We start from the raw sequence: 13176 nt of genomic DNA on the forward strand, positions 1-13176 counted from the left end.
CCATATGTTCTTCATCGCCAATGGTTCAAGAGCTAGGATAAACAACAATGGTGAAAGAGGACACCCTTGTCTAGTGCCCTTTGTAACGGCATTTTTTGGATATCGTCCCATTCACTATTATCTTTGCTGATTGTTCCTGATAAATACTTTGAATCCATGTAAGGAAATTGAGACCACAGTTCATTTTTTCTAATAGTTTAAACAAGAAGGACCAATCAAGATTATCAAAAGCTTTCTCCGCATCCAAGAAAATCATCGCTGCTTTACTTGTATTCTTTGAAATATCATCTATAGCATTCAATATATATCTCAGATTGTCTTTCATGTATCTCTTCAGTACATATCCTGTCTGATCCGGATGTATTATATCAATTAAAAAACATTTCAGCCTTCCTGCCAAAATTGCCGCAAAAAGTCTGTAATCCACATTCAGCAGATAAATTGATCTGTATAGTTCTGGTCTAGTTGGATCCTTCTTTTCCTTATGAATAAGAGAAATGAATGCTTCTTGCCAAGAAGAAGGCAACGTATATCAATGTAATATTTCATTCATTACTTGGGTCAATGGACTGATTAATATTTCTTGAAAAGACTTGTAATAAACCACTGAATATCCATCCGGTCCCAGTGAATTAGGCCTCAACTGCTGTATTGCCTCTTTTGTTTCTTCCTCTGAGATTGGTTTATTCAGCAGCTCTTTCTGCTGATTAGTGAACTCTGATATTTGTAAATCCTCTAAATACTGTGAAACCTTCTCAAGATCCAGTGTTACCTTTCTGTATAATCTGGTATAGTATTCCATAAATTGGTCGATCATCTTATCTGTCCATATTTGAGATTAATTCTTCCCCATTGAATATTGAAGTGATAGCTCTCTTCTCCTGTTCTCTTCTCAATTGGTACACCAATAATTTGTTGGGCTTTTTACCTTTCTCAAAATATTTTTGTCTTCCAAAAGTGCGTGTGCCCCCCATTTCAGATCAGCAGGTGCCAGTTCCATGCACATCCCTACTGCTCAGAGCTTCTCGCTTGTTCTTTATGTATCCTAGTTCCAAAATGTATAGGACGTGAAAGGTAATAACTAACTTTTTGAATTGTGCTTGGAAAGAGACTGGCAGTAACCAGTGCAATTATTGCAGCAAGGGAGGTGCAAGCTCCCCAAACTGGCCCTGGTCAGAACTTTAGCTGCAGTATCTTGCATAAGTTGCAGTTTGCACCCCCAGGCCCCCAATGAAGACAGGACACGCTTAGTTGGAGTAAATAAGGGCCACTTTTATTATTGTACAGAGGTAACAACACTTGCAACGGGGTCCCAATTAACTAGAGTATGGGTACTCCTCTCACGTGGTGGCCCTTCCTCGTGAAGGGCACCCCACACCTGGGCGAAGGGCCGGGTCCTGATTTGGTTAGGCTCCAAGTCCTGGCCTCCTCTCACCGCGGGGCTCCACCCCGCCGAGGGGATGGTGGTCCGACACCCCCCCAACCCAAGCCGTCAAAGCTCTGAGCTGGTGAGTTGTGCCCACCCCCCGAGTGGGGGCCATTCCCAACCTTACGGGCCATCAAAGCTCTGAAAGGCTGTTCCTTGATCCCCCCACCCAGCTGGTCTTCCAGCCAAACACCGATCCCTGAATCTACCTACCCAACACCTACACTCTTCTGCCACAGAAGTGGGGCAAACCTCTGTTTAGCCCCGCTTTCCCCACCCCGCTAGTACCTCTTGGAGACCGCGTTGCAAGTCCCGGAGGAACACCTCACCCCTGGTCAGAGAGATGCACTCCGTTCCCTCTATACAGGGTCGCCTCCTGCACCTGTGTGTCAGGGTGCTGTATTACTTTTCCCCCTAAGGCAGTGATCGCTCTTCCAACTGCCTTATTTACTTTTTTACATGCCCTATTGAAGCATAGGGGGCCCCCTTGGCCCCTCCAGCATGTCCTTGGGAGCAGGTTAGACCAGACCAACCGCATTTCAGGCCATCAGGCTGCCAGGCCCCAAAAATCCTTGATTGCCTGCAGGCTCACGGCTCTGCCTTGCAACAAACCCAAGTTGTTGCCTCCCAGGCGTACAACCAAGATGTGTGGTGCCCCCTTTGCAGCAATGTACTCATCTAGAAGCGGAAGGAAAAGGTTCCACAGCATTCCTCGGTGCCCCATCCACTCCACTTCCGCCGCTCCTGCCAGGCCCAACTGGGTACCCAAGCTGGTCTGCCGAGCTCACCGACTAGCCCAAAACACATAGCTGTGCCCTTAGATGAGTATCCACAAAGGGAAAGGAGTTGCCTGACCATCTGTAAGACGAAATTGGGTGTTACTTCTGCGGGCCATCACTTTGGCAGCAGGCATATGTAGCGGCGACATGCAGACGAACGCCACCTCCCTAAGTCCCAGATGCGGTTTTCAGGCAGCTTCGCCACTGTCGCTGAAGATGCTGCCCCATCCGAAAGGAGTGGGTGCCATAAACCCGCAGGTCTAGACCTGCTCTCCTCAAAGCCTCCTTAACCAGCACCCAGAACTGGAAGCGTGTCAAGGGCGTAGCATCCACATGACAGAACAACTGGCCTTCTCCCTCCCCACGCACCGCCATGTAATCCTTCATGGCCCACACCAGGCAAAGGCCCTCGTCAGACCCCTTTGCCAGGGTGATGGTGACTCCCTTGCCCTTCTGGTCGGTCTTAGCCCACCTCAGGCGCAACACCACCTTGTCCCTCTCTATCCGGGCATCCCTGCTCTGCAAAGCCCGCGCCGACATATCAGACCTGGAGGAGGCAACCAGGTCACTGATTCGCAGCGCACCGAAGAAGGCCACAAGCCCTAAGCAACCGTACCTCAAAGGTGGAAAAACAAATATCGTTAAAAAGTTGCAAGGTTGTTGGCGCCAGCAGGACCCTTGTATCTGGGCGAGGGGGGTGTTCTCGCACCCATCCCTCGAGCATTCAGCAAACCCGGAAGTCAGCCGTGGAGTCTGCAAACCCCTTCATTTTTGCCTGGAAAGCAAGTGCTGCCAACCTACCTGCAATGGACCCCGTGGCCAAGCCCCTCCCATGTAAATGTGTGCTGTAGTGCATTATGTGCTCAACTGGGATGGGCCATAGGTCCTCCAGCCCTGTATCAACCCTAAATGCATGGAACTCAAGGACAGCCGATGCATAGCGCACTCTTGTGCTAGGTGCTAGGGATAGGCAAATGGCCTCCTCTGCCTCTAGAAACCAAAGATCCATTGGTGGGGTGGAAAAACTTTGGGAAGCTCCCTGGCTGCTGGGGCGAGAGTTGGAAAGCGCTCCTCCTGCATCCGAGAGAGCGCATCCACAATGCTGTTATCCAACCCCAGCGTGTGCCATGCAGCAAAAAGAATGTTGTGGCGCAGGCATTGCAGCGTGAAGCAGCAAACCAAGCACATCACCCGGGGACTCCTGGAAGTCCCTGAGTTGATCACCTGCACTGTGGCCATGTTATCACACCAGAACTGGACAGCCCTGTCTTCAAAATCCCTAGCCCAGATGTGCACCACAACCACTGAATGTTGCAACGTAGAATGTTGCAGCTCAAATCACCTGAAACACTTGAGCCATTTTTGGAAGGGCGGTATATAAATAATCAAATAAATAAATAAATAAATTGAAATTGCCTGTTGGGTGTTTAGTGGAGGAGGTACCAAACTTTTTAATGCTCGAACAGCTTGCAAATATGTGACAAAGTCATGACCTGCCACTATTGCCGCGATCCCATTTTCAAGAATGTGTTGAGAAGTGAACTTGCAACCTGTCTGTGACTTTTTAACTCATTTAACACTAGACACCACACTACACCCATATTGCCTCCTATCTATATCACCCTATTAATCACCATCCCATCAATTTATTGGAATTGCCCTTCAGAGAAATTGCATGCAATTAACAGGTGGCAGTTGGGAAATGAACCAGAGGAGTATGAAAACCTAATCATAAATCAAATAGCTTTATGCTATTTCTACTGGCAAAGAAACCTGTCTTTCAATATATGCTCAGTTATTCTCTGTTTCTTTTTAATGTGCTGTAGGATTGCATTGATGCTGGCTGGTGGGAAGGAGAGCTCAATGGCAGAAGAGGAGTATTTCCAGATAACTTTGTTAAGCTTCTTCCTCCTGATTTTGAAAAAGAGGTAGGGCAGTATAATAGTTGAAGTTAAATATTTTATAAACTTATGTCTGCCTTATGCAATATGTTTCTTAAAATCATCCAAACGCTGGTTCTTTAAAAGCTCACAGAAAACTATTTTATGGATGGATGCACATTTACATATGACTGCATGTTTGTGCAGCTTGAGGTTATGTTGTATTGCTCTTCCAGAGTATTTTGTTGTCTTGTAAATCAGATGAAACTGCTCTGCAGAGTGCCCCGAAACCTCTGTTTCTATTAGTTTTTGCTTCTATTTCATGTTTAAATTGCTTTATGGAATTGTATTCAAAAATATTCCACTTGTTGCTGTTAAATGTGAAGAAGTGACTGGATCATTAGTACTGGGCATGCTAAGGAGTAAACATATAAGCCACATGCTTTGAACGTATGTCACTCGATCATTTGTTTTGTTACTCTGTATATATGTGTGGATGAGTGAGAGGTTTTCTACCATCATGCACATTTTTAAAAGTCCAGAAGTCCTTGTATATCTGCCAAAACCATTTCATCAGTTTATAAATACCGTATTTTACGGACTATAGGACGCTACAGACTATAAGACGCACCTTAATTTTAATCCAGTTTTTCAGAGTTTTAACATATTAAACTGTTAAAACATATAAGACGCTCCTGAATTTTGGCAGATATTTTTCGAGGAAAAAAGTGAGTCTTATAGTCCATAAAATACGGTATGTCACTGGGCCTATCACAAATATTGGGTGACTCTGCAGGTACTTGTAACAGTGCTGACATGGTAGCAATAGTGCTGACAAGGTAACATTGTGAATACTAAACTTACCCTTTGCAGGAAGGGTTTCAACCACATGGGTCCATTTCAGTAGCATAAAGATAGTAAATATTCTCACTCTTCCTAACATAGATACATTGGGTCAGACTTTTTCTGTAATTAATTATTCCATTTTGGTAGTCCAGGAGATAAAATATAGCTCTTGAGGCTGAAGCACTAAACCTTCTGTTTAGCGAAGTATCTGTACTTTGAACAAACCTAGTTCTTACTGCAAATAGTTATTTGGTTAAGCATTGTCACCTGCCTCACCATGTCAAGGTTGTGGCAGTAGCTTTGTCATCCCTCTTCAACATGTAGAGTGAATGCGGGAGGAAATGAGAATGTGCCTGCTGGCCCACCCCTAATCACTGGCTCCAGTATCTGCACATTCAGCTTAGCTAGCATCTATAGGCTTCCCTTTTCAGACATTCTGTTTTCAGGCGTTCTGTTCATCACTCAGACACCAGGATATGGGGCCAAGAGGCACATTCTGCCTGCCCTCCACATTTTCACTATATGCGCAGGAGGAATCTGGATTGTCTGAAAGAGGCTTTTATCTTACAAGCAGTTATAACTTAATGCATTATTTCAAGAGGAAAAGGGCAACACTTGGATTGCTTTGTTACAGTAGGAAGGTAGCTTTATTTCACTGTTTTGGCCATGACAGTATAAAATCTTGGATAGATACATTTGCATTAATACAGCATGTAAAATACTATATCCTACAAGTACAGAATATTCCATAAACTGATCATATAGTAATATAACTAATATATTCATATATGGTTAATATATTATATTTTATTTTCTCTCTCTCTCTCTCTCTTTGTTATGTGACATATTTCTGTACTGCCCAAAACTTGCGTCTCTGGGCGGTTTACAATTAAAATCATATAAACATTAACTTCATTAACGTTAAAATAATTTAAAACCCAACATTAAAAGTATTAAAACTATAAATCCAATTAATTAGTATATTAATATATACTAGTATATAGTATATATTAGTATATAACAAACTAATATATAATGAACTCTGTTTTATATCTGTTGTGTTTTAAATTGTGTACACTGCCCATGTGGGGTGCACATATCAGGTGGTATAAAAATATGTGGGGTGCACATATCAGGTGGTATAAAATATGTGGGGTGCACATATCAGGTGGTATAAAAATATGGTAAATAAATATAACTTTTTGCGGGGTGTTTTTTTTTTTTTTAGCTGATAGGATGAACAGTGCAACAGATCTTGTAACCCCCAGCAACTGACTCCTGAATAATCCTATCAAACAATGGCTTTTGGAATGTTAAATATATCTTTGCATGTACAGTAAAAGGCAGTACAAGATAGAACATACAAGATCCTCTACTAAATTTGTTCTGCAGATATACAAACATAATTCTGAAACCTATCACTTTAAACCAGTTTTCAACAGAGGGATTTAAGGTAGTAATTGGTCCTTTTAAGGCTACAAATAGCTGTTTGGGGGGGCAGCCTGATATATCATGGCTAATGGGAGTTAATGTTTACCTCGTCATTTATGCACTAACAATCTCATACATACACACTGTAAATACTTGCAGAAATAATCACTTCAGACAAAGCCACTTCAGGAGGGTGTGGCTTTGGGTGGGTGCAACATTAGTGGAGAGAGAAAGTGTTACCCACCCCCTCATCCTCATGTCATGCTCCTGTTCCTGAATCCGCTTCCCCGTGACTGCTTGGGACCCAGGGCTGCCTGTCGGCTTGGCAGGCCTAGGTGGTCATCTAGGACACAAGTTCTTGGGGGGTGTATAAGCAGTGCCAAAAGTACAGCACTGCCAACTATTCTTTCTCTCCCTCTTGTATTTCACCTAGGAAGTGCTGCACAGTGGTATAAGAATGTAATATGTAATCCTGCTCCCCAAAGGGCTGTACATTTTATACACTCAAATACACTCTTCTTTGCTTATTGCACCTCAACCCCCAATAAACAGCTACTGTACTCTTTCTTCAATATGAATTGTCTGCCTCAGCATTCATTTCCAGAAAGAAATTGCCTGAGAATGGATTTCAAAATTCACAGCAATATCTTTTCATCTCTGAAGTGTTAAGAGTTTTGTCACCATGATGGACTTGAGAACTCTCTCCCACTGTGTGGGGCTAGCGTGGGGCTAGTCATTCACTGGCCGTCTGCACTAGTCCAACATTCTGTTTCACACAGTGGCCAACCATATGCCTCTGAGAAGCCCGCAGGCATGAGTTGAGATTGGGATTGCTTTAATGAAAGGCGGTATATAAATTTAACAATAAATAAATAATGCCCTCTCTCTTGCTGTTGCTCCCCTACAACTAGTATTTAGAGAAATCTTGCCTCTGAGACTGGAGGTGGCGAATAGCCACCAGACTAGTAGACACTGATAGACCTGTCCTCCAGGTTAAAGCCATCCAAGCTAGTGTTCACCACCACATCCTTTGGCAGAGAATTCCATAGATTATGTGCTGTGTGAAAAAGTACTTCCTTTTGTCAGTCCTAAATTTCCTGATCTTCAGTCTCATGGGATGACTGGTTCTAGTGTTGTGAGATGAGGGGAAAATTTCTCTCTACTCCATGCATAATTGTATACACCTCTATCATGTCAACATAATGCAAAAGAAGGGAATTGGTTCAAGAAGTGATTCGGTAATTGTGTTTGTTTTACATTTCCTGTACTGCAGATTGTTTTGGATTTGGAGTGGTGTGAGCTTTAGAGAGAAAAAGGTGACTTCTAATGGGTTGTTGATGTTCACAATTTAATTTTGTCAGAATTGGAAAGTTTTATTAAAATGTGCTTTTAAAAAATGGAATAAGGCCATATAGCAGCAAAAGCGAAAAACATGACCTTGAGAGTCCATTTTCTTGATCTGCATTTGCATTTATTGATCCAGCTGACTCATCTCTTTCAGCTTCTGTAGTGCTACTTGTGTTTTCAAGATAGCTTTGGTTGTTTAATAGGCGTCTCTAATATTTCCTCTTCTGTAAAATAATTTTAAAGCGGAAAGGAGTTCTCTTGATTTACATTTTCTGCATGAATTTAATTTATTTGCAATGCTAATGAAAGGCTTTACAAACTAAAGAGACCTTGTTTTTCTCATTGTAGTATAAGAATAAAAAGCATCATCTGTTCAGTACAATTTCTTGCTAACTGTGTGCACTCCTTTTTGCTTTAGAGACCTAAAAAACCACCACCTCCATCAGCTCCCACAATCAAACAAGGATCAGGTAAGGATCACTGTTGTCACATAATAAGCATCAGCAAATACACCGTTGGATGGAAATTATTCTATCCACCATGCCATTTAATAATTGTTAAACTACTTGTACTTCCATTGTGAAATCTCACCTTGAGGTTTTGAGACATTAATCAGTGCTACCGCCACCTGAAGTAAATTTCCCTCAGTGCTCTCGCCCTGAGCCCTCGGGCATCTCAGGGTGCCACTGTGCCACCTTGACACCACAATCCTCCTGTGCTCATGTGGGAACTGTCAGAGAACCATGCCACTCAGGATAAACCACCAAGGTTTTATTCTTTTGAACATAAAAATAACACTACTTTCTTTTTCACAGAGCTACAATACAGCACATCTTCCATCCATTACGAACACCCTAATTCTGACTTAACTGTCACAGATTCTCTCTCACACAATGTGCATATGGAATCCCCACTGCCCAATCACCACAGAGCTTTTGCTGCTTCTATTACCTTCAATACAAAACTATTACTTCAATATAACTTTAAACCATATCACAAACATAAATAAAAATAGACAACAAAAACCTTCATTTTGTCACATCTCCCCCTCTTCTTAAGTGAAGCACTGATCTTTTTCCAAAGCTCAGTTTTGCAGCAATCCTTAGGAAATTATCCTGTGCCATTCTAGGCCAATAAAATTTTGCCAACCACCTGGGAATTAGACAAATTCACTGAGGACAAGTCTGATGGTGGCTACTATTCATGATGGCTATACTAGCTGCTGGGAAGCAACAGCAGAAGAGTGTTTGTCTAAAGATCCTGCCTCCCAGGCTTCCCAGAGACATCCGTTTGGCTACTGTGCAGAACAGACTGCTGAACTAGATGGACCTTTGGTTTGATTCAGCAGGACTCTTTTTACACTCTTATATTATCAAATTGGGAAGAGATTGACATAGCACTCTGTGGACAGGTCACCATAGATTCTTCACTTTGTGTGTGAAGCCATTTTTGCAACATATGCTGATCAACATGGGGAAAATGACACAAAATAGTCCCATTGGATGACATACTGTGCAATATTGCATGCATGTTTCTGGTGGCTGACAACTATGCAACTTCATTTACAGACTTCTTGCATTTGATGCAACACTTTTGCTCAACTGCAAAAAGATTATGTTGCAACACAGATACAATGCTGCTTAATTTTTCAGGCATTGAAATTAATTTTCCTCACCATGTCAGACCTTATAAACAAAAGCCCTGTTCAAATGTTCTACAAAGTGAGGATGCTGTACTTGCAGACAGCATCTCCAAGATCATGCTTGAAAGCTCCACCCCCACACTGACACACCTCCTATGAGTTTTTCCCATGCTTAGATGTCCTGCACAAGATATTACATTCACAAGTCTTAGCAAACGTAGCCAAAACTTCTCTGGCACATTAAACTGCTTGACCAGAGTCCAAGTCACCTTTTCCTATACAGTTAAGCAAAGTCTGTATAACAAGCCTTGCTTCCACATCACTTGCTCTCTGAGCTGCTCCGTGAAAGGGACTTCTTGGTTCAAGGCTAATCCTCTTAAACCCTCTAAACTAGGCTCCCACATGACCTCACAACTGGAACTTAGGAAGCTGCCAGATACTGAATCAGACCCAAAGTCCATCTAGCTCAGTATTGTCTACACAGACTGACAGCAGCTTCTCCAAGGTTGCAGGCAGGAATCTCTCTCAGTCCTATCTTGGAGATGCCAGGGAGGGAACTTGGAACCTTCTGCTCTTCCCAGAGTAGCTCCATCCCTGAGTGGAATATCTTACAGTGCTCACACATGCAGTCTCCCATTCATATGCAACCAGGGCAGACTCTGCTTAGCTAAGGGGTAAGTCATGCTTGCTACCACAAGACCAGCTCTCCTCAGTGACGAACCTCTCTCTCTCTCTGTCTCTCTGTCTCTGTCTCTCTCTCTCTCTCTCTCAGTGATGAACCTGAATTCATCATTGTTTGCCCATACACTGCTCTTTAAGTCCTCTACCGGATTCCCATCCTCGCTCTCAGCATTATTATCTTCTATAGCAGTGGTAGGCAAAGTGTGGCTCTCAAGAACTCTCATCATGCCCAGCCATATTTTTTTACAGCTGGGGATGATGGGTGTTATAGGTCAGCAACATCTGGAGAGCCACACATTGCCTACACCTGCTCCATAGTATCCCCCTGTATTTATTTAGCATATTATTATTATTATTATTATTATTATTATTATTATTATTATTATTATTATTATTCGATTTCTATACCTTCCAAAAATGGCTTAGGGGAGTTCGATTTCTATACCTTCCAAAAATGGCTTAGGGCAGCCCTTCCAAAAATGGCTTAGGGCAGTTTACACAGAGAAATAACAAATAAATAAAACAAATACCACCCAAAATGCGAGTTTTGGAAATCCCAGACTGATAGGATGTTCCTAACTCAATTTCTGCAGGTTCTCCACCCTGTGTCATCCCTCATTTAACTCATTACTCTATCTATCTATCTATTTATTTATTTATTTATTTATTGTTGCATTTATATACCGCCTTTCATTAAAAACAATCACAGGCGGTTTACAAAAGTTAAAAAACGTACAATAAAATGACAATAAAAGTATTAAGCTAAAAGTATAAAAACAAACCAAATTTAAAATCTATAAAATACAAGCATAAAAACGATACACAGGTAAAAACACATAGAAGCAGCAATAAAAAAAATTATGTAAAAGTCTGGATAAAAAGCCAAGATTTAACAAGCTTTCTAAAAGCTGTGATGGAGTCAGAGGAGCGAATGGCCACTGGGAGAGCATTCCAAAGTCTGGGGGCAGCAACAGAGAAGGCCCTATCCCGAGTGCATGACAGCCGGGCCTCCCTCATTGTCAGCACCCGGAACAGAGCCCCCTCAGATGTCCTCGTCAAGCAGGCAGCAACCCTTGCGAGCAGGCGGTCCCTCAGGTACCCCGGGCCCAAACCATTAAGGGCTTTAAAGGTCAAAACTAGCACCTTGAATTGGACCCGAAACGAACTGGCAGCCAGTGCAACACTTTCAGAATGGGTGTGATGTGCTCCCATTGGGCAGCTTCAGATAAAATCCTAGCTGCCCCGTTTTGCACTAGCTGCAGTTTCCAGATATTCTTCAAGGGCAGCCCCACGTAGAGCGTGTTAAAGTAATCCAGCCGTGATGTGACTAAGGCATGGGTAACTGTGGCTAGATCTGCCTTGTCAAGAAAGGGACGCAGCTGGCGCACTAGCTGAAGTCGTGCAAAGGCACTCCTGGCCACCGCCTCCACCTGAGCTTCCAAAAGCAGAGCCAGGTCCAGTAATATCCCCAAGCTGCGTACTTGCTCCTTCAAGGGGAGTGCAACCCCATCCAGAACCGGTAAAATCTCCTCATCCCGATTGGCTCTCCTACTGACCAACAGTACCTCCATCTTGTCCGGATTCAATTTCAGTTTATTAGCCCACATCCAACCCATCATGGCCTCCAGCCCCCACTTCAGGACCTCCATCGCCTCCCTAGGATCAGATGACAAGGAGAGATAGAGCTGAGTGTCATCCGCATATTGCTGACAACTCAGTCCAAGTCCCCGGATGACCTCTCCCAGGGGCTTCATGTAGATGTTAAACAGCATGGGGGACAAGACCGAACCCTGTGACACCCCACAGGCCAATGGCCACAGTGCCGAGCATTCGTCCCCCAGCACCACCTTCTGGACCCTTCCCTCGAGAAAGGACCGGAACCACTGCAGCTTAGTACCTCCGATTCCCATACTTGAGAGGTGGCCCAGAAGGATACCATGGTTGATGGTATTGGACGCCACCAAGAGGTCCAGCAGAACCAACAGGGATGCACTCCCTCTGTCCAGTTCCTGGCATAGGTCATCCACTAGAGCGACCAAGGCAGTCTCAGTCCCATATCCAGAGCAGAAGCCAGATTGAAAAGGGTCCAGCTAATCTGTATCATCCAAGACCCTCTGCAGCTGGGATGCCACCACACGCTCTATCACCTTGCCCAAAAAGGGCAGGTAAGAGACCGGTCTATAGTTGTCTAGGTTGGAGGGATCAAGGGAGGGCTTTTTTAATAGTGGTCTTACCACCACCTCCTTGAGGCACGATGGCATCCTGCTCTCCCTTAATGAAGCATTAATGATCACCTCCAACCATCTGCCTGTCCCCTCCCTGGCAGCTTTTATTAGCCATGAAGGGCAAGGGTCAAGAGTGCACGATGTCGCTCGCACACTGCACAGGATCTTGTCCATATCCTCAGGCTGCACCAACTGAAAAGAATTCAACACAACAGGAGTAGATGGTACCAAAGGCACATCTGCCGGAACTGCCAAAACTCTGGAGTCCAGGTCAGCACGGATGCGAGCGACTTTATCTGCAAAGTGGCAGGCAAACCGATCACAGTGAGCTGTAGATTATTCCTCCCCCATTACCTGGGGGGATGTGTGGAGCAATGTTTTTACCACACGAAACAGCTCTGTTTGTCTGCACTGAGCAGATGCAATGGAGGCGGAGAAAAAACATTTCTTCACCTCCCCCACTGCCACAGCGTAGTCCCTAAAATGGGTTCTAGCCCGTGTTCGGTCGGATTCTTCATGACTCTTCCTCCAGCGTCGTTCCAGCTGTCACCCGAGTTGCTTCATCGTCCTAAGCGCCAAGGAAAACCAAGGAGCAGATCGGGCTCCACCAAGCTGGAGAGGGCGTTTAGGAGCAACCGTGTCAACTGCCCGGGCCGTCTCTCCATTCCAGAGATCAACCAGGGCCTCGACAGGGTCACCAGCTCTGGACACTGGAAACTCCCCGAAGGCCATCTGGAATCCAAGCGGATCCATAAGTCTCCGGGGGCGGACCATCCTAATCGGCCCACCACCCCTGCAGAGGGCAGACGGAGCAGTCAGACTAAACCCCACCAGATGATGATCTGTCCATGACAAGGGAGATGTCTCAAATTCCCCCACCTCCAGATCATTTATTTCCCGGTCGGCAAAAACCAGATCC

The 13176-nt window shown here is 44.2% G+C and overlaps 1 protein-coding gene across 7 annotated transcripts in view; it reads left to right on the forward strand.

The window, feature by feature from the left end:
• The window catches only part of SH3KBP1 (SH3 domain containing kinase binding protein 1), a 285503-nt gene that overhangs the window by 227322 nt on the left and 45005 nt on the right, over positions 1–13176 (forward strand). For all 7 annotated transcript variants that reach the window (XM_053307972.1, XM_053307968.1, XM_053307970.1 and 4 more), the window contains 2 exons: positions 4032–4133; positions 8128–8179. In XM_053307972.1, coding sequence (XP_053163947.1) covers positions 4032–4133; positions 8128–8179 — 154 coding nt within the window. The remainder of the gene's footprint in view (positions 1–4031; positions 4134–8127; positions 8180–13176) is intronic.

This window comes from Hemicordylus capensis, chromosome 3 (genome assembly GCF_027244095.1).
Source record: "Hemicordylus capensis ecotype Gifberg chromosome 3, rHemCap1.1.pri, whole genome shotgun sequence".
Classification (NCBI taxonomy): Eukaryota; Metazoa; Chordata; class Lepidosauria; order Squamata; family Cordylidae; genus Hemicordylus; species Hemicordylus capensis.